The sequence below is a fragment of the Anguilla rostrata genome, chromosome 7, assembly GCF_018555375.3.
Source record: "Anguilla rostrata isolate EN2019 chromosome 7, ASM1855537v3, whole genome shotgun sequence".
In the NCBI taxonomy this organism is placed as follows: domain Eukaryota; kingdom Metazoa; phylum Chordata; class Actinopteri; order Anguilliformes; family Anguillidae; genus Anguilla; species Anguilla rostrata.
Genome location: NC_057939.1, coordinates 26,898,244 through 26,922,691, shown reverse-complemented (window position 1 = coordinate 26,922,691; position 24,448 = coordinate 26,898,244). Strand labels below are relative to the sequence as shown.

General features: G+C 40.9%; 2 protein-coding genes across 2 annotated transcripts; both read left to right on the top strand.

Moving 5' to 3' along the window:
* The first annotated feature begins 2,146 nt into the window (after positions 1-2,146).
* On the top strand, positions 2,147-13,961 carry arl9 (ADP-ribosylation factor-like 9). Its single transcript, XM_064343983.1, has 5 exons — positions 2,147-2,733; positions 9,631-9,678; positions 11,112-11,280; positions 11,684-11,859; positions 12,427-13,961. Exons 1-5 carry the CDS (start codon positions 2,569-2,571, stop codon positions 12,604-12,606), a joined length of 738 nt encoding a protein of 245 aa, XP_064200053.1. The 5' UTR covers positions 2,147-2,568; the 3' UTR covers positions 12,607-13,961.
* Positions 13,962-15,331: 1,370 nt separating this feature from the next.
* Positions 15,332-24,064, top strand: LOC135259498 (sperm microtubule associated protein 2-like). The gene is made up of 8 exons (XM_064343982.1): positions 15,332-15,430; positions 15,581-15,611; positions 15,923-15,979; positions 16,288-16,419; positions 19,699-19,824; positions 21,249-21,390; positions 22,118-22,255; positions 22,944-24,064. Exons 1-8 carry the CDS (start codon positions 15,412-15,414, stop codon positions 23,103-23,105), a joined length of 807 nt encoding a protein of 268 aa, XP_064200052.1. The 5' UTR covers positions 15,332-15,411; the 3' UTR covers positions 23,106-24,064.
* Positions 24,065-24,448: the final 384 nt, after the last annotated feature.

The following is a 24,448-nucleotide window of genomic DNA, read 5'->3' as shown; positions in this document are numbered from 1 at the left end:
TGCTCGTTAGCGCAAATAGCCTGCTCCTCCAAAGAGCTAATTGTGTGGTGCCAGGCGTGGTGGTTCCAGCTTCCCTCCTGGGATTTTGATGCACTAAGGTCTATAGAGTTTATGAGAAATGGTGCGATTAAAAATAAACTTAAAAAAAACATCCAGTGCGCTGCAGTTCTGTGGGTGAAAACACCTTGTCAGAGAAGAATCGGAAGAGGGGCTGGAGCAGCAAAAGACCACGCCAGCTTCCACTCCTGTCTGCTAAGAACAGGAAGATGAGTCTACAGTGGGCACATGGTCCTCAAAACTGGACAATGGTAGATTTAAAAAAATGTTGCCTGGTCTGACGAGCCTCGATTTCTGCTGTTACATGCAAATGGTAGAGTCAGAATTTGGCACAAGTGGCATGGATCCATGGATCCATCCTGCCTTGTGTCAGTGTTGCAGGCTGATGGTGGTGGTGTAATCAGGTGGGGAATGTTTTCTTGGCACATTAGGCACCTTAATACCAACTGAACATCATTTGAATACCAACGCATGCCTAAGCATTGTTGCTGACTGTATGCATCCCTTCATGGCCTACCCTTCTTTAAATGGGTACTTCCAGCAGGATAATGTGCCGCATCACAAAGTATGCTTCATCTCAAGCTAGTCCCACAAACATGACAGTGACTTAGTTTACTTCAATGGCTTGCACAGTCATTAGATCTCAATAAAAAGTGCACCTTTGAGATTAGGTGGCATGGGAGGCTTGCAGCAAGAATGTGTGCCTGAAAAATCTGCAGGAACTGCATGAGGCTATCAAGTCATCATGGACCAATACTCTTAAGGAATGTTTCCAGCACCTTTCTGCGAAGAATTCTGCCAGTTCTGGAGGCTAATTGGGATCCTACCTAGTACCAGATGGTTGTACTTAGTAAAGTGGCTAATGTTTGTATATAGGCTACATACCATGTTACCATGGCTGGCATTTCATTTCCCACAGATCTCAGATTTTGTTTTTGCATTTTAAGAGCCTCAGATTTTGTTTTTGTGTTTCAAGAGCATTGTGAAAAATGTTTTCACTGTTCAGGCTTCAAAATTTTTTACTTGTATTTCTTGTTAGATGTCATTGCTTTAGCAGTTGGGTAAGTTATTTTGGCACTACAAGTGAATTAATTTTTTTTAAAAATTTTGAGATAATTTTTTTTGTAACAAAATTACATTGCAAGAGTTTGTGTTTTAAAACTATTTTGGCAAGAAATGAATTGGAAAATTGGGAGGAACAGCACTGCTGTTAACGGTCAACAGGGATATCTTGATGTTGCTAGTATTATTCAGGCTACACAAATACAGTGGGGTAAGCTCCTGAAATTACATACAAAAATGGATTACCAAAGTATCCATTTAATATTAGTTTTTATAGAGATGTTTTCTGTTCCTTTTTTTTTTGCTTTACTGCTCCATTTTGTGCTGTTTCTTTTCATCTCTTTAGTTTAATATCTTAGTACCTTTACGTTACAATGTCTTCTGAAAAATGCACACCTATTAAAATCTGTGCATTTAATCTACAGTGTTGAATTCATTATTATACTTGCACAGCCAATTTATAATTATGTACATTGGTCATCTTGGAACTTCAAATCAAGATTGAAGATTTAATAGTGGAACAGCTTTGTAGTTCAATTTTGTTTGATTTCCATTACTATTCAGTACTATTAGCCATATTTGTGTTAAATAAATGTATATATTTTTATCTAAGGCATCACCAAGATGAACATTCTAAGACAATTTTATCTACTTTTAGGGGTTATTTTAGTGGTGATTTTCACACAGATTTTCCCTGGGAAATTTCTTACAATTCTCACAATAATTTAAAGGTTAGTGAAACAATTTACAGATTTGTGAAGCCATTTGCAGGTTTGTGAATCAATTCTACACATTTGTGACTTTTGCTAAAAAATTATTATTAATAATAATAATAATAATAATAATAATCATCATCATCATCATCATCATCATCATCATCATCATCATCATCATAAATACCTCCACAGATTTCCTATTGAGTGAAAGATTCGTGTAGGTAGGCCTAGGAAACGTTTAAACCGGACCCTAGGAAGAAGCGTTTTATTTTTTAGCAGAACGAAAACGAGGTAGGTCTCCGCAGTGCGCAGAACAGACAGACAATGAGCGGCAAGCTTCGAAGCAGGATTAGGGCGCTCCTTGCCTAATCATTAGTGACTTCAACAACCGGTTTTCGTGTGGTAACAAAGCTATTTTAATCCAGATCTAGGCTCGGCGTTGCGTTAAAGTGTTGTGTTCTAATGGCGATATATTTGCATCATTATTATTTTAAAAATAATGTTGGACAAAACGGCATAAACATCTGAAGTTGATGTTTGTTGGTTCGCTGTTGCTAGGATTCTTTGTCCTCGCTCGTTAGAAGTGGCGCTGGGATGGTCTGTTGAAGCAACAGCCCACTCGCTGGTTGAAAGCGGAAACAAACTTTCGCATTGACTTTTGAGTGCACAATGCTGCACGGAGTGAGGCACTGACATATCACATTTCTTCGGAATAATTTTGTTTGTTTGCAACATGCCAGGTTTGAGAGAAGCTGGACTCGTGGGTGCTGCGATTGCTATCGCTGGCGGAGTTGTGTACGTAACGTGGAATTTTTTGTCTTCGAGGCAGAAACTCGAAGAGCCTGTTGAAAGAGAGACCGAGAAAGAACTCAGTAAAGAGACTCCGGTCGTACCAGAGGTAACCTTAATTTTGTCTGTTAATGTACTTTATTTGGTTTGCCAAGTCTATTTTGGGGGCACGCCTACCTTTATAAATGGCAATACCTGCTGCGCTTCCGTGCTGCTATCTGTGGCTAACTAATGCGATCACACTGTGTAGCTCCTTGCTAAACCGTGGCCGGCCATACTGTCTGCCATTTGACACAGCTTAAAGCTATATTTATATTTTTGGAGCAAACCTTATTCACATGTTTAGAAATATGCCTCGTTAATTGTAGTTTCGAGTGTAGTAGGCTAAATAGCTTACCCGCTGGAAACGTAAATAGTAGGTACTGGTTGGGTTCAATTTGAAAAATAAGAATAGGCTAATAGTTGAGTCGTAGGTTAAGTTTATATTGCAGAGACACTTCTGGTTCATTGCTTCTGCGCTTTTAAAATGTTATATTTTTAATTTGTAGATTTTATGCGTTTGTAAATAAACACGTAACTTGCTGGTTTAGGTCAGTGTTGCAGATAGCGGACGTTTAGCTGTTAAGTTGCAGCAGCATTCAGAATTCGCGCTGCGATGACTTGGGCTACATTTATAAACACAAAACCACTTGTTGCTGTGCCGATACATTTTGTCTGGTGACGGATCAGCTTTGCAGTATCTATTCACAAAAACACTTGTTACTATTCCGATACATTTTGTCTGTTGACTGATCAGCGCTGCAGTATATATTCAAAACGTAGCCTATTACTGTGTCAGAAATTCCCCGTTTGAAGCTTTTTTAGCTTCACTCACCCACAACCACTTTGGTGATGTGTCACAGGAACATCTGATTGGTATAAGCAAATGCAAACCCTGTAGCCGTAATTCAATGTATGTACATTATTTTCAGTATTTTACAATCATAATTGTTGAAAATGTGGGATAGTGTGTACATTTTATAAAACGAACTTGACAAGCAAGTAAACATATCCTTTCTGGTGTGTAAGTGTTCATCGGCTGTTTAAAACATTAATTTAAATGATGTCTTTCTTTTTCCATGTGACAATTTGTTTTGTATGTGATACTTTGATGTGGCACTTAAAAGTTTGAATGACCACAATGTGTCCAAATGGTAAGATGAAAAAACCCTGGGCCAAGTTACTTGAAATAATTTGGGAAACGTTGAGTAGCAGCATTGCTTTGAATACAGAATGTTTAATTTGTGTGAGCTAAGATAGCCAATATTTTTTCTTGTAACTTGGCCTAATTTTGATATTAGTACTTTTAGTCGCAAGCCTAGATTTTTTAAGTCCTAGTTTGTACATGAAAACTTGTTTTTTTCTTCTGGTATCATTTCTTTTTGTACTGTGTTTGTTATGAGTAACTGATAACAGTAATGCATGTAGGCTATGAGAGGCATGCATACATACATGCACGCACACATACGTTGTAGCCAGTCCCACATCTAGAGTGCTGTGATTGGGGAGGACGGGGGGCTGACAGACAGACAGATAGAGATAAAAAAAAATACGAACTAACCCTTTAAGGAACGCTTGTGGATTATGGTTATCCTTATGTGAGCTTTTACAGTATGATCAAAGTGGACCAATTTAAACTATAACAGGGTGGCACCATGAGAAACCGCAAAATTTGCAGTGGCCTAATTTGAACTATAACGGTGGCACCATGAGAAACCCAACACAGATCTCCTTGAAAAGCACTTATGCACTTACTCGTTTGACAGATGTCCGATGAGCCTTCATTTACAAAATTATCAGCAATCTCCTTCAGTTTCAGCTCCCGAGCTGGCAACTTGTTTACCCTTCTCCCCTGGTCCGTTTTCAGTTTTTTCTTCTGCAATCCACTTTTTGTGTTTATAAGACATAGCCTTAGTTGTAGCAAGGACTCCTCTTTGCTCTCTTCCTCAGCTGGCTGGCTGACCTTACAGTTTGACCGGCAAAACTACAGCTAACAGCTGTGCCAAATGGACACTTTACATTGGACAATAGCATGCACAGACATACTTCCCAGCAATCTTTGCATATCAGAAAATAACAGTAGTACCAAAGAAATTACCACATTATTTAATGGAATTAATTAAACAATGTGTTTTCTGCAGAATGGGTATGTAGGTTAAGTTTTACGTGATCACAGACTGTTGTATGAAGAAGGCATACTAACCGTGACCGAGATGAGTTTGCTTTTTGAACGATATATAAAACAGATGGCACCTGCATGCCTACCCAATTCTCTTATGGATGGTAAATAGTAAATGGACTGCATTTATATAGCGCTTTACAATTGATGCCTATCATTCCCCAGAGCAGTTAGGGGTTAGGTGCCTTGCTCAGGGACACTTCAACACGCCCAGGGCGGGGTTCGAACCGGCAACCCTCCGACTGCCAGACAACTGCTCTTACCTCCTGAGCTATGTCGCATGTTAAACGAGAGTCTCAAATACAATTAAAAGCTTGTGCGTGAGAGTGCTTTTTTCATGTAGACTACTGCTAGATATGAAAGTGTCATGTTTGGAATGGAATGGAAGTGTTTTTAATGTGGTGTTGTAGACACAACAGACATACTACTTGTTTTGTATGTTGGTAGAGAATATGGCTGGCTAACATTAATTTAGAAAGCTGCCGGTAACGTTAGCTACAGTAGCCTAGTAAAAAAAAGTCGTTAAACAGTAGCAATGCCACAGCATTGAGCTGTTGTCACTTTTTAATAAAACCAATAAATCTGCCGTCGTGAAATGCATATGGCTCCCCATTTGTGACTTTTGCTAAATATATGCATTGAACATTCTGATATAATTAAATGTCTGTATTGCATAAAGGAATTGTTATAAACACCTACTTAATTAAATGTCTGTGAATGGGTTTGCAATAAGAAGACGTCCTTTAATGCTGTCATTTGCTCGTGCTTTTAAAGAAGGTAGCCCAGTAAGCCCACGCCCAAATATAGATGGCATGCACATATCTAAAGGGGTGTAAATGTAGGTTGACATGTTTTGGCATGACTTACTAGGTTAGGTCACTTCAGCCCTAATTCAGCTCAGGTTTTACTTCCATTTGGTCTGCCTTCTAGCTGGCTAGAAAACTCCACGCAAATCAAACCGGTTAACCGAACTTCTAGATGGTATGACATAATACAGTCTATATGTTTGGTGAAAGACTGGCTAGATTTGGTTGAAATGTGATAGTTTTATGACCGGCTAGGACGTAGACAGGCTATATCAGGGTAAAACATGAGTGAATTAAATCAATGGTAAATACAGCTAACCTAGTGCATTTACGTCAAATCATTTTTCAAGCTATTTACATCCCTTCGGGCGTTTAGATTGCCTACCTTCTGTATTCGGTCTTGTGCTGACTGGTAGACAAACTATACTCATCCATAGACATGAAATGATACTATGTGGAGTTTGCATGTGAAATCATAGAGAATGGATTTCAGGAATATAAATGAGTTCCCACAAGCATTATAAAGTTGCAAAAGCAACAGTTTTAAAGTTACAGGCAATTATTAGCAAACAAATCAGCTTGCATAACAAATTAGAGAGTTGGCTGAGCCTTAGGTGGGATTCGATCCAGAGCGTCGACGGTCCACAGGCAAGCATGTTACCAGTGAGCCACCAGCGAAGTATTCGCAGCAGCAGCACACTTTTTTGGCTAAAAATACATATCTCTAATTGGCTAGTGTAGCTGAATGTCCAATGGGGAGATGTATTGTTTGTGGGCCTGGAGCATTTGTGATGATGTAATTAGGCAGGAAAAAGAAGAAGGAAAAAAGGCAAAATCCCATAAGTCTGGGGCTTTACTGTGTGGATGTGTGAAGTTGTTTGTGAATTCTGACTGTTGAAATGGGGTCAGAAGGTACAGAAATGAATGTTGTTAAGGGCTGAGAGTCTGTGGTCATTGTGGTTATTTTTGCAGAGAACCCTGAAAAGTTCTAAACTCTCGGTGCTCTATGGGTATGGGGCATGCCGCCCCACCAAGCCACAATTAGAGGAAAGCCGATAGATGCAGGGCTTGGTACTACATTAGGGTCCTCGTTGATTTTCAAATGGGGCATTTATGTGATGCTGATTTTTGTTATCTGAAGAGTTCAAATGTTGGTTACCACTCTATATCAGAATTATTGGAATACAGAATACTAAGATTGGACCCTCGTTTAGTAGTATGGTTGATTTTCATTCTTTAGGTGAGTGTAATCTCTCTGTTCAATCGGTGACATTCATTAATCAGTTAATTATTTCCGTGGCCATGTACAAACTTGAGTGAGGTGGCATCATGGCCTGTTTTGTTTGGGTACCAGTTCATGTGGGAGTGACAGGAAATGAGAAGGTGGATGCCTCTGGTACTTCCAAAGCCCGCAATGCCTGTTGAAATAGGGAGGGCGGAGGCAATGGCACTCATTCAGCAGGGCATCACACAACAGTGGCAGACTTTCTGGGACACAGAGAACAGAGGCCAACATCTGTATGGCACACAAAGGAGTGTGGGGTGTGCACTGCTTATGGGCAAAAGCCGAAGGGAGGAGGTGATGATAGCTTGCTTACGATTGTGTCATACATCTGTAAATCATAACCTGTGTCATGTTGGAAAGCATGCTACAGGCATCTGCAGTGGCAGGGTTCAGCTTGAGCGGGTCTCACCGTTCACCATCTGGCAAGTTTTTCTAGATGGGCGTGGGGGAGAGATATAGTGTATATCAGTGGTTCTCAAACTTGGTCTGACCCCTGTCGTGTGCATGCTGTTTTTTTCTCTGTGTGTTTTAAGTTCTTTATTCATTATTTTTCTTGAACTTGGTTTGACTCATTATTTTTGCCTTTGAATTCATTTCGTTTCTAGGCATCTTGGTTACTGTAATGCACTACTCTTTGGATTCCCCAAAAATATTTTGTTAAGATTCAGGCACAGTGAAATTTGGAACCAAGTATGAAAAAAAGTGTTCTACAACAAATGTACATGCTGCACCTTTAACGACTTCTTACCTTACAAACGGTGAAAATTCTCAATTAGCTATTCCAGTGCCATGTAAATTTCCAGAAAGCAAGCTACTCCCTGAAAAAGCTTCCAAAACTTGGTTACGGCTTCCTTCTAGCTGAAATAATCGCTGATATATTCCATTGTGTAACCAGCAACTTGCAGGAGGGATTTGCTGAATGCTCAAGCTACAGCTTTGTGTGTATGTACCATCTATTTTTTTATAAGGGCTTTGTTCATATACTGTTACTGTATGACCAAAAGTATCTGGGCCCCTCCTTGGTCTTGGGCTGTTTTTCATGGTTGGGCCTGGCCCCTTAGCTCCAGTGAAGGTCACAGATTTGATTCCTGGGTAGGACACTGCCATTGTACTCTTGAGCAAGGTACTTAACCTGCATTGCTTCAGTATGTATCCAGCTGGATGAATGGATGCAATGTAAATTTTATGTAAAAGTTGTGGAAGTCACTCTGGATAAGAGTGTCTGTTAAATGCCTGTAATGTAATGTAATGGTTTTGTCGAAACTGTGTGTAAGAACTTGACTAGCATGCACAGTCCTCCATCAAACTCTTTTGGGATCAATTGGAAAGCCAACTGTGAGCCAGGCCTAATTTCCCAATCTGTATTATTGATAATTCATTCTTTCTAAATTCCAATCTGTGAATTCCGATTTGTCAGAGCAGACTAAAAGTACCTCCCTCACACCTGCTGCTTTTTATGCTCCCTATCGCCTCCATGCCTGCCCTCGCATGAGTGGCCCTCACATTAGTGACACGTATAATTAAGCGTGACTCGGAACAGAGGCTGGAGTGATTAGGAGGTGAATTGGGACCGGGGGGGTAGTGTGCACTGGCCTGTAGGGCTGGTCTTGAAAGAAAGCAGTTGCCCCTGCGGGGAAAACCTGCACATGCTCGGATAGCGTCCTGTGTTCACAGCTGTCATTCTGAGACCTGCTGAGTAGCATCTGTGTTTTATTTCATTTCCAAAGTATTGTAAGCTTTCGTTCACCACACTGTCAGCGGCAGGTTAGCAAGTGGTCTGCTGATACCCCCGCTGTACTGGATCAAGCCATCGGAAAACAACCTGGCGATTGCTCAGGTTGATGGGAGAATGCACGATGCACTGTGGTAACCAGTAACCATGCCAGTCTGGGTGTTTCTCTTCTGTGAGCATCTGAAACTCTAAAATTAAACACTACCAATGCAAACAATCCAAACCAGTATTGGAAGTTTCTAAGTCTGAAAATTGCAGCCTTTTTACAAAAAATAGTGTGCGCGCTGCACTGGATTTAGCAGCATCTAATAACCATCTGTCTGGGATGAATAACCTATGTCAGAAATATCACTCAGAAGCAAAAACCCTTTCATATAAGATAGCTCAAAATGACTGTATTGCTCCTGTTGGAAAAAAGGTTGCATGTAACATGTGATATGATTCATTTTATTGCCCATCAGTGTCTAAAACAGAGTCACCGTAGGTTTCAGATTGATGGTGATAATGAAGTCATAGCATAAATACTGTGTAAGGTGTGAATTGAAACCACCTGACAATGCACCATATTGAAGGAATAGCAGTTGTTTGATCAGGCATCAGTCAATAAAGCCCTGTGGTCTGCCTTTAGAAGTAAAGGTCTCACACCCCTGCTGATGAAGATAGTGTGTCTTTGACCCCTTTAAAAGCCGAGCACATGCAACAGTGTTCCTGCATAGTATTTGAGCAGATTAGCATGCTGAGCTTTGGTGTGTTTTGAAAAAGACCAATCGGGACAGGAAATGCTTGATTATTTTTATTAGGGGTGGGGGGTGGGGGGGGGGGGTTGTTACACAGACTTCAGCGTAACTGTAAACGCACCATGTTGAAAATAGTATGGATAGACATGCTGTTCCAGTCATGGTGAGATAAGATGTACAGTATGAGAGGTTTTGCAGAATTAAGTGTTCTTTTCTCGTACCACACAGACAGTTCCCACTGTTGCTGAGGAGCCAGAGAGAAATGATGTGCAAACAGTAAGTTTCTATTTCCCTCTTTATCTCAGTTTCACCATGACTCTGTGCCTTGTATGTATATACGAAGGTCAATGAATCAATGCACTTGGATGCAATGGGAGTCGGTGACCCAATATGAGTGTCACATATATGCTAGTGGCATGAATACCTTTAAGAGATTTTTCCATATGTCCAGATAATCTCATTTAAAAATCACCAATATATATAATGCTCTCTAATGTAAACCACTCCAAGGATGTCTGTCTTTCACACCGGAGCCTGTGACATCACAGACTATATGTGGCTGCATCCCAGACATATTCCATAGTCTGTGACATCACACTTTATATGTGTCTGCATTCCAGAGCTTGATCTTGAACATTCTGTCTGCTGTTAAATCTGAAACATTCCGATTTGTTGCATCATACATCATTACTTTAGTTACTTATCCAGAGTGACTTACTGAAGTGGAGAACATCGGCGTTTGTCTGAGAAATGCAGAAGTGCAATATCAACAAGAAGGCACAGATGACCCACCAAGTGTAATGTTAACCTAACAAACCCACAGTTTGTATTGTACCGAAAGTAAATACCACCAGATAACCTGTCTTTGCACAGCTACACTCGGAACATTAGGATAGGTAATCCAAAGAAGGAAAGAGGATATCTAAAGGGTGCGAGAGGAGCCATGGTGCAATCTGAAGACGTGGGTGATCAGTCTACATTGGATATGCACATGTGAATGTTCATGAAGGAGTAAAGGACATTACTTGATATTTCTTTTTGAAGAGGGACCTGGCATAAACCCTCTGTAACAATCACACGGCAAGACAAATATGAAAGCAGCAAGATAAGAATTATTGCCGCTATAGATGCTTTCCCGTTTAGCACATCTCGTCATGAATATTCATGAACTGTAATTGAGCTCCGGAAACTCCTGCTACTGAGGAAGGAGGCTGTATTGCAGTAGATGCTAATAAGGCATGTGGCACACGACTGCAGAGTCTAACAGGGCCTGTGACATCACAGACTGTAGCGCCTAACATCACCTGTGGGTGGCAGTGTAGCATAATTGTTGGAGAAATTGGCCTGTAACTTGTGGGTTGTAGGTTCAGTTCTCAGGTCGGGTGCTGCTGTTGTTTTGAGACACTTCATTTTGTATGTACATGTAATCTGTACAGATTTCTCAGTATAAGAGATATTCCTAAAGCTTAAAAATAAATTGCCTATGGCATCTACTGTCCAGCCACAAGTCAAACTTGCTCCAAGGGGTATGGAAATTAAGAGATGCTGAAATCTTTGTTCCACTTTTCTCAACAGTGCGCATTTTAGTATTAGAATTTACAGTGTGTCCTTTCAAATGACTTTCCGATTTCTGTTCTCTTATCAAGCTGGTGTTTGGCCGATGTGTTCCTCTTCATCCCAGCTTAACAGTGCGTTTCTCTGTGTGGTAGGAGAAACCGTCCAGCAGGCAGGTTCTGGTTCTCGGGCTGGACGGTGCTGGGAAAACCAGCCTGCTGCACTGCCTGGCCACCGGCACCCTGGAGCAGAACATCACTCCCACCAAGGGCTTCAACGCCGTCTCCATCAATAAAGAGGATCTCAAGATCGAGTTCCTGGAAAGTAAGAGCAAGCCTTTCAATGTGTTAGCATAGTTACGTCACACAATTAATGCAGTACACACTGTATATATTTGATGTATATAGTGAGCTCCATAATGTTTTGGACAGAGACATTTTTACTTGATTGGGCTCTGTACACAGTTTAGATTTGTAATCAAGCCATTCTCATTTGTTTAAAGTGCAGATTCTCAGCTTTGGAGTCATGTTATGAAATACCTAAAAGAGCCTGCAGAGTTCTGGAAAAAAGTTTTGTAGACAGATGAGACCATTATTCAATGTTGTAGTTGTTCATTAAATCTGAGAATGCTCGCTTTATCCGTGTGTGAATTTATAAAAAAATTAAATTGTTACAGAGCCAAATCAAGACGCACACAGTAATCTTAACTCTTCCCTCTGTGGTAAAGTTGGAGGCAGTGAAGATGTAAGGGCCTATTGGAAGATGTACCTGAGCAAGGCGGAGGTGCTGGTTTTTGTGGTGGACTCATCAGACCCCGCCCGCTTCCCCCTGGCCAAAACGCACCTCCACGAGCTGATTGCCGAACACCCCCGCCTGTCTTTAGTGGTACTGGCCAACAAGCAGGTCAGTGAACTACATTTGGAGTTGGTTCATTCACGTAACATATTTAGATTTTTTTGGTGCGTGCACAATCCTATTTTATGTGGTCATGTCATGGTTGTCCAACTTTTTGTAGACTGAAGACAAGGTGCACACAGATAAATATGTATAATTTTTGTCATTTTTAAAAACGTACGTTTTAGGCTACACTACCCTTTATCAGGCAGAACGTTGTGATCTGGTGAAGGCAACATTGGTTGAAACATCATGTTCTTAATAATAACGGGAACATATACTGTATTTTGCAATGTCTGAGCCTCGCACCTTTCATTAAAACTAAAGATTTTTTTAGATGGCTTTGTGCTGGATAATACCTCAGTGAAAATGTTCCCATCCTAACTTATCTAACTTATTAAAACGAGTTGTGTATTTAAACTGTATTTCTTCCTGAGTAGCTGTACTTGGCTCCAACATTCTCCCGTTTGTGTTTTAAATGGACGCACAGGAGAGAGGGAGAGAGAGCTCTCTGGAGTGCACCTGCATTTATTTCACTGTCCCGTTGTGTTTGTTGTAAAAACGCTTTTTTTTTAGGATTTGGAAGGGGCGTGTGGCATCACAGACCTCCACGAGGCCCTGTCCCTGGGGGGCGTGGGGGACGAGCGGAAGCTGGTCCTCATCGGGACGCACGTGAGCAAGGACGATGCCGAGATCCCCTCCAGTGTCCAGGACGCACGGGACCTGATCGTTCAGATGGTGTCAGACGCTAATTAGGGGACCCTGTTTCCCCCCGACTGTACCCGTCACCTTCAGTGTGCATACTGTATGAGGGCCATTTAGGCCTGGGTAAAGTGTTTCGAACTCTTTACAATATTATTTGTGTACTCGTTTTCCACAACCCCTATATTTGGAGGACTTTGTCTCTTTGTCTTTTTCACATTAGCATCCACATCTAACCAGACAAAAAAATAATTTATTTGAAATAAACAGTCACGTTTAAATATTCAGTTTATGTCCGCCAACAGACAAATCAAGTGCTTGAATTAAAAAGGATGCTGCTTTTGAGAACACTTGCTGATCGCTGAGAATTTTCCAAATATTGGCGAAAGATTGATGTTGTCAGTAATGTTGAGGAATTAAATTGGTGTCACAAGGGTGAAAGTATTTCAGCTGAAGCATTTGAACTGGTACTGATTTCATTAGACAGATGCTGTTGACCAAAGACTACAGTACATGTGACTGTTTCAATCTCAGTAAGGAGTCCCGACCCTCGTCCTGGAGTGCCAGGTTTTCACCTTACTATCAGTCCTGTTTGGACCGAAGAAACCAGGTGAGGAGAGTTAATTGTGTACTCAACTGCTTTATTTGAGTACAGTGAAAACCAGCAGGCCCCGTGCCCCAGCAGGACCAGGTTTGCCGGTTTCAGGCCCTATACCGATTTCAGTACTGCAGTGGAATAATTCTAATATGGATCTTTTGGCTCTTTGTTAGCCTTGTTTTAGTGTTCACAAAATTGTTTCCAAATAGCAGTGTCATCACTTGGAAGTCACATATGCTTTCAGTTATTTATGTTTTGGCAAGACTGAAATGAAAAGATGTTTTTCTGTCTGTGTATGCTGAACATGCAATTGAGCCAGGTATCCATTTGACTCATTGAAACACTACCAGTTTAAGTTTGAATGGTTTGATAACAGACATTTTAGAATCTTCATCTTATTGTACAGATACACACTTAATCTAGGTTTTGATCATATCTGTTTGGAATTATTTTTATTTATACATATTTCCTATTGCATATTATATGCATTTATGTCAAGTATTACCCCTTACTTGATGTAAATGTAAAGCTTGGTACAAAATCCAGCCTAGGTACTTGGCTCCTTGCAATTGTGTTATACTTTATCACTCTCCTCTGTTGAAACTAATTAATAATTTTGTAATAAACAAAAAAAATGTTGAGTTCATACCAATAAAAACATGTAATAATTTACATATTGATGTATGTTTTAACATGGGAAAACAAAATGTTTGTTTTTTTTTCTTTCTTTTTTTTTCCTTTGCTACTGAGGATTGACAATTTAAAATGGAAATACATTTCTTCAGCAAATAAAAACTCAGTTTTTCCAACATGTGCATATTTGTCTTTGTGTCTGTGCAACAGTATTGATGAGCTTTGTTATTCATAACATTTTTCATTATGGTAAATGTAGAATAGAAATGGATCAAATATATTTAATATAATATAGAATATTTATTACCCATATAATATGTAGCCCTGTTTCCATTATTAGCAGCATCTGAGCCATTGCTAGTAGGTAAGTCTAAGGCTAGGCTTCAGCCAGTTTTTTCTCTGACTTTGGCTAAATTAAAAGCAGTATTTTTTTTTCTTAATTCACAATTTGGCAAGTTCATCGATCCCTAAAACTGAGTCATCAAACTGAGTTTGTGAAGAAAGAGTCACGCCTCCATGTACTTGTAAGGCAGATGTAAGGACAGATGTTGATTGAATACAGATCTACTTAGCTCACTGTTTTGCCATATGGTCTGAAATGCCAGGTTAGTGCGTACATGCATATGTTATACTTGGCCCCCAGGATTCGTATAGACCAAATGCAGGGCGTTGGGCAATCAACCCCCAGGCCATTTACAAGATTCCTCCATGTTTTAATAAAGCACTCAAAAAAAGAAAAAGGTCCATGATTAAGTCTGTAACTTCTTGTTCTGTGAATTGCAATATTAATTTAGTTATGTTTAAATAAATTCTTTCAAAACATGCTTTTCAAAATTAATGATCTAAGTTGTTTCTGTGAACAAGCACGGTTTTCAACCTGTGTTGTTTGACCTTTACGTTGTAAGTTTCACATATCAGACAGCAGTATTAGCAGATAATTATTTTTTTTAATTCTTAAGTATGGCTCAATATAAATGAGTTCCTGCTTTTTAATCAAAATTTCTTTTGACCTCTGGTGTCACATTTAATCTGATAGCTTGTACAGGAAGTCTGGGGGATGAAAGTGGAAGCACTTCCTATACAGACACACAACCGGGTCTGACAGTGTTCAGTCGTATTTCAGAGGTAACACTACAAAACTGGCAGAAATCCACGATGTATCAGCACATCATGCTACATTTATGTTAACACTTTTACCAGACAGTTGGCTGAAGTGATATAATCGTATTGGCTGGAACACTTCAGGTTAAGTATCTTGTTCAAGCATACAGCATTTCCCACCTGAAATTTAAACCTGCAATGCTGAAGAGTTTTAGAAGGAAAATACATTAAAGAAGGAAAGATTAATTACCTTCATTCTATTTTTTTTTTTTTTAAATGTTGGTGTCACTACACAGTTGAGTATGTTGACGTATCTGAAGCTGAATTGTGCGCCTTCTGTTCTCATTGGTCCACTTGCCTCTCACTCAGGTTTCAGCCACTCAGAGAGTCAGGGCATGTGATTAGTTGCTAGGTGCTCCAATGCCTTAGCAACACCAGTGTCTCTGTTGTCACCAAAGCAGAGAGGTTCTTTTTCTCCTGCGGTGGTATGGTATTTGCTGAAGTCTCTCCACTCTCATGGAAATACAATGGTCACTGAAAAAGCAGGTGAGTCCTCTTAATGGGAGGGATGTCATCCTTATTGCAATGATGATCCCAGTGAGGATGGCATTGCTTGTTGTGATAAACTTTTCCTTGCAGCAGATGAACATACTACAAATGAAAAGTGAAAAGTACCCATTTGTCTTCTTTCCGCAGGTTGTTGTTCCAGGCTGTGTCCATCTGCCAGGTGGGTATGAATACCTGAAGGATGAGCTTATTGTTTTAACAGCTTTATTGTGCCTTCCTTTAAAAAAAAAAAAAAATCTTTGTTTTCACATTCAGTCCAGCTGTAGTGCTCTGTTGTGTTGGGATGGAAGCTAGGCTTTAACATGAGCAGCATGTATACACACACACACAGTACACACACACACACACACACACTCAGTGTGTCTTTCAGTGTAAGACTATCACTGTACGCTGTAACAGTATCCAGTCCTATTGGCTTGCCGGGGTGTCAATGAAAGTGATTAAATCCTTTGTGTCTTTTCATACCCACAGAATCCTGCAACTGGCCCAGCATAAAGACTCCAAAACCGAGTGGGTCACCACACCTTGGTGAGCTGCCAATCATGGTTCTCTGATTTTTTTGACTATACTGTAGTGATGATAGATTTTTAATTTATTCAACATATTATTCAACATTGAATGTTCAGATGAGCTCAGATGTAATTTTTTTCCTTAACAGTTGACAGTTGAGTGTTGAATTATAATGGTAGTGTAATCTGTTGCATCACACACTATGAAACTTCTGAAGGAAAGAAAATGGCAAGATGTTTTTAGTATTCAATTACTTTTTGAATTTGACTGATTCGGTTTCAGTTCAGATGCTAAAGTAAAACTTGCTCACGATGCTGGTTTTGCAGGAAGCTAACATGGGGGAACCAGGATTCAATATGGCCGCTGTCACATGCTGCATTGAGTGCCGTGCCTACAGAGAGGACTCTGCACCTGGCAGAACACAAGAGACACTTCTCTGTGTGGGACGAACAGCCGAGGTAACCGCCTGGCCTCTCTCTGCTTCTGCTCAAAGTATCGCAGCGATACGATGTGGCAAAACTGGTCATTGCTTTGCCTAGCAAAATACTTAAAAACATCAGAGGTAGGGAGAAACATGAAAAGGTATTTATACTTTAAAGAATGCAAATGGAAACTGCTGTTTTCCACAGAATAGAGCTCAGCCTTGGTCCTCAGAGAACTGATTTTAATCCATCTCAATTGCAATCACGTGCAGCTGGCATTCTCAGCTTCAGACTATTAGCAGTGTATGGAATTATATAAGCAGGTTCAAAGTATAACAGAATGCGTTAAACAGAAGACATGTTCCCTTAAGACGTATGAAAACATTGTAATCATTAAACACTTTTACAGTAAGGTGGCCTTAATCTTCACTTTATGGCTGCGTCTTCAGATGCTGAATTTTCATACATATGTCCAGAGAGAAAATGATTTAGAATGTTGCATACTTCTCAGGATGGCTGTGGGACCGTCATTTATTTATTTATTTTTTGATTAATTATTTTTGCTGTGGAAAGAACAGCAAAAAAATGTCCTTTCTTTCAGTTCCTAGAATTCTATCACATACCCATAGTTCAGGAGTGGCCATATGGTAAAGTTTTCCCCACATTTTTAATATGAATAAAATAAGATTAGTCAGAAATGCTGATGTCCACATAGTTATTTGTAATCACTGGTCTGTTCTTTTTTTTTATACTGGCTGCTGTGAGAGCATGTGGCATTATTCTGAGTCATAACTCAATGAAAAGCCATAACCTAATTGCACAGTATTTCAGGAAGTCTGGCTAATGGAAGAGGAGAGGAAGCTGATTGAATGAGGCAGGAACAGAGCTGTGGAAATTTGAGCGCATCAGAAACGCGGTAGTAAGGCTGTAACCGCCCCTAGGAAAACTACCTCCTGCCGGTCCTGTGACGCAACAGAACCCCATTGTCCCGGAGAGAGGGGTGGACATGAGATATCTGGCAATCTCTAGATGGGCCCCTCGTGACTAGGCCAGAAAGTCACAAGTGAGACTGCAGGGCAGCTGAAGTCAGCTGTTTGAGGGCCGTGTAAGAGCTGTGGTTGAAGGAACCGAGGTGTGCTGTCTGAGTCTCCTTCACCGTGTCGACTGATTCAGTATGGTTGTGGTGGTCAATCCAAAATACCAAGGGGAGTAAAATAATCCCTACTGAAGAGACGGACCCAGCGTTCTGAGACAGATGAAAGGACCATTTAATTACTCAGCCGGCCGTGGAACATTAGCATGTTTAAAAATGTTCAACAGACACAAGGTGTGGTTCTCTTTTTTGTGGTTAACAAGGTGCGTTTGTATGAAAGCACCCTGGGGTGAGGTGTTGGCCCCCACCTGACTGGTCCTGACACGTTTGTTACAGGACCAAATCCACACATTAGAGGGCCATCTCTGCAGCCTTTTAATACAAACACATGCACACGCACACACACACACACACACACACACACACACACACATGGAGGCACGCACACACCCACAAACAAAAAAACATTATCTGTGTGTTCTCACAACAAATTTGTTATTTGGTCTGAGAACACATTTATTATAAATACTAAAAATTACTTCCTTAGTTCTTCCTGTTATTGACCAAAAGAAGCTGTGGGATTAAATAATCCCATCCATTCATTCTCTAAACCGCTTAATCCAGGTCAGGGTCACGGATTAAATAATATTCTTTATTATTAAAGAAAAGTGCTCTGTTAATTGGGGTGGCAGGTATGTTTATCCGCCAAGTTATGCCTTGGTGGGGCATGCCCCATACTGTACGATATAGCTTCGAGAGTTGAGAGTTCGAGAGTTGGACACTTTTCACGGTTTCCTACAGAAATAACCACAATGACCACAGATTCTCTACACCTTCTGGGCTCATGTAAACAGACAGAATTCACAAACAACTTAACATGTCCCCACAATAAAGCCCCACACTTGGGTTATTTTACATTTTGTCTTGCATTCCTTTTTTCCTGTCAGTTACATTGTCCCAAATGCTCTAGTTTCACAAGTCATTTTCCCCATTGGACATTTAGCTACATTCGCCAATAGCAACATCTGAGCTTGAAAAAAGCCAATTGCAGGACAGTCAATAGCAGGCAAAAGGATGTTGTAAAAACTCTGTGGTCACCATTTTGGTTTTGTGTAGAAGCTAGCTTGCCTGCTAAATAATAATAATTTAAAAAAAGGAAAATGGTGCTTTAACAGCTGTATAATCTTTGTGGGAAGCTAATTTATATTTACTCTATATGCATTCACCTCGGAACCAACATTACATCGGGGGAATATCCTCGGAACTACCGATGACTCCTAGAAACCGATGTCAGATAGATAACAGACATGCAAATTTATTACAAACTACCAGTAACTTTCTTCCATAAATTACCCAGACCTTAAATTGTCTGGTCAAGGACCACAAACTGGACATGTACAAATAATTTGAGAGCTAGACATTCCAGACGAAAGCTGTCTGGCAACTCTATTTGCTAATGACATTCGAGGAAACATTACTTCTCTACAAGCACCCAAAAGAAAAATGCTCACTTCAGGGGGTAATAATGGGAGAAAATACAATGTTTATGACGTTATCATTTTATTTGCCATCACCGATCATAAAAATCACCAACCTTAAAAATCACCAATCTAAGCTATTGTTTTAAGTTACGCAAACCCCAACTAACAACTATAGTCTACAGTTTAACTAATTAGAAGTAATTTTTGTTATTCAACACTTTGAGGTGACACAAAACTTTGAATAACCGCATTCTCTTCAGTTGGTAAGATGAAAGAACACAGTATCAAGTTACATTAATACTTTCGGAAACATTAGGGTAGCATTGCTTTGCATTTGGGTAGCATTGCTTTTAGCTTGTTTCATTTGTGTGAGCTAAGATAGTCAATATTGTTTGTTGTAACTTGGCCTTATTTTGATATCAATACGTTTAACGACAGACCTAGATTTTGCACATATTAATGAATGACTTATAGACTGGGATTTGCTTGCGTGAGTAACTTCATTTTTGTACTTTGAAAACATGTTTTTGTTGAGATGAAAAGAATACCAAACCAAATATATATCAGTGAAATACTCTGTGAAAATGTTGTTTTGAGAAAGAAATATGATTTCAGCTGAAAGGGGTCAAGCTCTGTGAATTTCTTGTTAATAAAATAAATAAATAGTGATGAAATTTTGCCTGCCAAAATAGATAGTTGCATTTAACCCAGAGAGTTGGGTAATCCCTTTCCATTCCCCAGTCGGAAAGCACAGGATGGGCTTTGCTTGACAAAGGGCTCATGGCCCTTCCCCGGGACGATCCAGTATGAGACCCTCGTCCGGTTGTCCGCTCCCAAATACAGATCCCGTAGACCCCGGGAGGTCAGGTAAGAGAGCACGGTTGCCCCAAAATAACTAGTGTACTACCTGTGTATTTTGTAATGTTGTTCCAATGACCTTTGGTATGTACTAATTGTGCCTCGCTTTGGATAACAGCGTCTGCCAAATAAGCATACTGTAATGAAAGAAAACACCTCTGTGGAGGGGTCTTATTGGCCAAAGTGGGCATAAGGGGCGGTTCCATAACATCTGTTTTTTCAGTAGTGGATTGTGAGGGTACAGAGGGGGTGCGGAGACAATAGGCTCTATTGTCCAAACCTGGAGGTCCTGGGACATTTTCAGACTGTAGAGGAAGTCTTTTTATAACCCTTACGACAGTTTTGTGTGTGTGTGTGTGTGGAGGGGGGGGGGGGGGGGGGGGGGCATAATTGGGTCCAGGACTTACAGTGAAACTTTCTGGAACAATGGGGGACACAGTCTCCAGCTGTATGCATGGACTGCGAACAATCACTTCTAGTGAACAATTAGTATTTCATTTTAGTTTACTTAAATGAGACTTTTTCAGATCTCTGTATCAAACAGCTCTGTGTTTTTTTATTTTGTGGGTTTTATTTATTTTTTTTAAACAAGAAAGCATGCAGCAGGGGGAGATAAGGTGGTAAGTTTTTGATGAGAAGTGCGACTGCAGCCAAGGCTGTGGCTGCGCAGCCCTTTCTGAACCTCTTCATCTCCATGGATACCGGTAGCAGGCGTACGTGTTTGCTTTGAACAATAATGCAAACAAGATAAAGAACGTGTAATGAGAACAGGCCGTTCTTCTCATCTGGGCTCGCCATTTGCGTACAGACAAGAGAGCATCCTAAACTGTGTCAGGTCTGGATATTAACACCGGAGTCTCTGCCTCTATTACATCCATGCAAAATAATGTTTCTCATAATATCTAAGACATTCATTACTTATATTGATATTTATGGGGAAATTTTTTTTATTTTTTATCGTTGGCTCCATAAGATCTTCTTCTTCCCTTTTGCTCTCACTGGTACGATGTACACGTACAGAGTACAGTAAGACTGCCAAGAAACAGATGCTAAATATCACAACATGGTCACAAATGTTTACATCAAAATCAGAGTATGACATGGTGGTATTCTCAGAGTTTGCAGATTCAATTTCTAGGCAGGGGTTGCGAGCTCAATTTCCTGTTGTAACCTTGGACAAAGATGCTTAACCTGAATTGCTTCAGTGATTGTCGAGCTGTGTAAACAGTGTGTACAAATGTAACCTGTAAGCAAGTGGCTCTGGATAAGGGTACCTAATCAATATTATCATCTTCAAATAGTATAAGTATGTTAATATCTATGTTAAACGTAGCATTGTTGGTGAAGGCTCCTGCATTGATATTTAAGGAGAAAAGGAAAGGGAGGGGTAGAGGAGCTGTTTGTGATGTTGGGTCTGGTCTGAACCGGTCCAGGCCTCCCCACACGCAACGGTGCGATCGCGAATGTCCCATCTGGCACTACGAAGTGAGCACACCGGCCCGCCTCCTCTCGCCCCGTCTCCTCCAGCTGGCCCGCCCCAAAGAGACCCACCCCAGCTTCAGAGGCAACCGGGAGGTGAGCACAGTCCCAAAAATCCTGAGCCACGCTGGGATAACGATGCTGAGTGTGCAGTGCAGACTAATGACAGGACCGTCATACTGGGGGAGGAACTGCTGGCACGGTGGTGTCAGGTTCAAATCCCGAGCGAGGGCCATTCTGCGTGGAGCTTGCATGTTCTTCCCCTGTGTCCATGTGGGTTTCCTCTGGGTCCTCCGGTTTTCTCCCACAGTCAAAAGACATGCAGGTTAGGCTAATTGGAGAGTCTAAATTGTTTTTGAGGTATGAGTGTGTGAATGAATGGTGTGTGTGCCCTGCGATGAACTGGTGACCTGTCCAGGATGTATTCCTGCCTCTCACCCAATGCATGCTGGGATAGGTTCCAGCCCCCCAGCAGCACTGATCAGGAATAAGCGGTTTAGAGAATGAATAAATTAATGGATGCTGGTGCTGCTGTGTTCACCTTGTTTGAGTGGATACTGCATATGGGGCCATGGTTATAGAAGTGGATCTAATGCTAGGTGGGGCTTTCTTGGGATATATTTAGTAAAAGATGGCCTTGAATCTACGAGCCCTTCATGTCCCGAAATTGATTTTGACAGAGATGTGACTTTGGCCTGCTGGTTTCCTGTGATGTGATGGTTAGTTTTTAATTTTTTTCCTTTTTATTTTTCTGCTCTCCATCTGTCTCTTGTTCACACTTTCTCTCTCTCTCTCCCTCACTCCCTCTCTCTTTCTCCCTCAGTCGGTGGAGACGGTCATCTCTGAGACTGCTAAGTTGGCTCATTCCACCCCCAGGCTTGACCTACTCTCCATGCCCAAGATGAGGGAGGAGAGTCACCTGTCCTTTCCTCTGAGACACCTGGAGGACCCCATTCGCCCTGTAAGAGTCTGACCACCTTACTCCAGTCCCCTGGCACTACCCTACCTGAAAACAACACACCACACATGACCTTCTATACATCACATTCTCCATCTGGCCTGGGTCAAATTCTATATACCACATTCTCCATCTGACCTGGTTTAAACAGTACACACCACATTCTCAGAACAGAGAATTCTGGACTCAGGATTTGACCTTGAATCTCATAGCCTACAGCAGCAGTGTAGCCTATGCTGATCAGACTTGTTTCTGAAAGCATTCTCTAGAACTGTATAATAATGACTTGGCCCATACTGACCTTTAGCTTTTGTACAAATTCAAATGGTGCTCTTGATCCCTGCTTATGCAAGCTCCTACAGAGCACTACACACCAAAGCCACCACACCCACATATTTATTTTTTTCCCAAAAGCTTGTTTTTATTCAGTTTCCTGTTTCCTGTAAAGCCTTTTAGATGACAGTGTATCTGTATAAAACATTTAACTCTGAAGTGAACTGAGCTGAACTGAACTGAGCTGAACTGAGCTGAACGGAACTGAGCTGAACTGAGCTGAACGGAACTGAAATGAATTGAACTGAACTGAACTGAACTGAATTGAACCGAATTGGACCTAAGATTAACTGATTTTAATTTAATTGAGCTCTCTGCGGGCCTCATCCCATGACACATCCTCTCTCACGTTTCACAGGTTTCCAAACATGCCAAAAGGGCCGTGGCGTCCCCTCGAGTCAAGAGCCTGGCGGTACCCAAAGCGGTCGTTAAGGATTACCTCCCAAACCGAGATCCAGTGTGGTCTCCTCCCAGAAGCCTGTGGACAGGAGGCTCAAAGAGGAGAGACAAGTCAGCTTAACCTGTAGCTGTTATAGCAGAATAAAACAGGGTACTGTGCAAAGCCCCTCATCCCCAAGAAGACTTACTTGGTTTCTTTTTTGTATGATTTTGAGGGGTATTACAGCAGTGAGTCCCTAACCCTGGTCCTGGAGAGCTTCAAGGTTTGCTGCTTTAGTTGTTACTCAGCACCTGATTCACCAATTCACGTGGTTAATGCACCTCACCTGGTTTGTTGGGCCTGACCTGGGTGTGAAATTCCTGGTGAGGAACCAGCAACACCAGGGGGGGTGACCGGGGAAGGACATGCAAACTCCACACATGCGGCCGGGGCTTGAAGCCAGCACCTGCTTCTTGTGAGACAACAACGCTAACCACTGCCTCTGTGTCGTCCAATATTCCCCAGCTGTTGAACTCTACTCCCTGTGTCTGTAATGCTGAGCATTGCGTGGGGGTTAGAGCTCAATGAGAGAACACAGCAGGAGGTCCTGCCTTTATATTTAACAACACTTTGTTCTGTTATTCTCTAATATCCACCATCACACCAATGGGATCTTTTCCCCCTGACTAAGGACAATTGTGAGAACATAATTGGTGTACTTATGTGTAAAATTAGTGAAATAATTTCTTGCTTTGTAAATAATTAGCTAAAACAAATTGCTAATGTTTAGTCAAACTTTAATGAATGTTGGAAAAGGTTCTGTAGAGGAGAAGGGTTGCCAATTGCAGAAATTCCTCATAAAATATGAATGTGTGCAGTGTTTTATCTGAGCCCTTCACAACAGTCCATAGGCCACTCTTAAACTTGCATGAAATGTTCCCATCCTGGAAACTGTGATGAGATCCATAACATTACTTACGAGGATCCTCCAAACATTACTTGCATTTCTCAACATTAGACTAAACATGAATGGTTGTTAATTGTTTATATTATAGTTATTAATGCTTTATTATGAATAAAATAAATAATTTTACATGTTACTGTGCTATGAACCTTAAACGGGCTTACTTGTCCAGTACAGAGAAAGATTAAAGGAACAGTTTCCTTTTTTAATCTATATATAATTTCAGTTTCAGTTTATGTTTTCAGTTAGTCCAGATAATTTATGTGTGCAAGAAATGGTATGATTTTAGATATTTACAGAGGTTTCTGACCACCAGACTTGAAATGGCTAATATAGGGCCTTTGGGGGGTGGTTGTGGTCTATTGAAGAGAATACAGTTCAAGTAACTCCAACACAGCTTGTCTACCAATCTTATGTTTCCGGAGGCAGTATATATGCACATAATAGCATTCACTCACAGTTACAAACATAACCATCAGTTTACAAACCGTGTCAGTTCCTGTTTCCTATAGCACTGTGA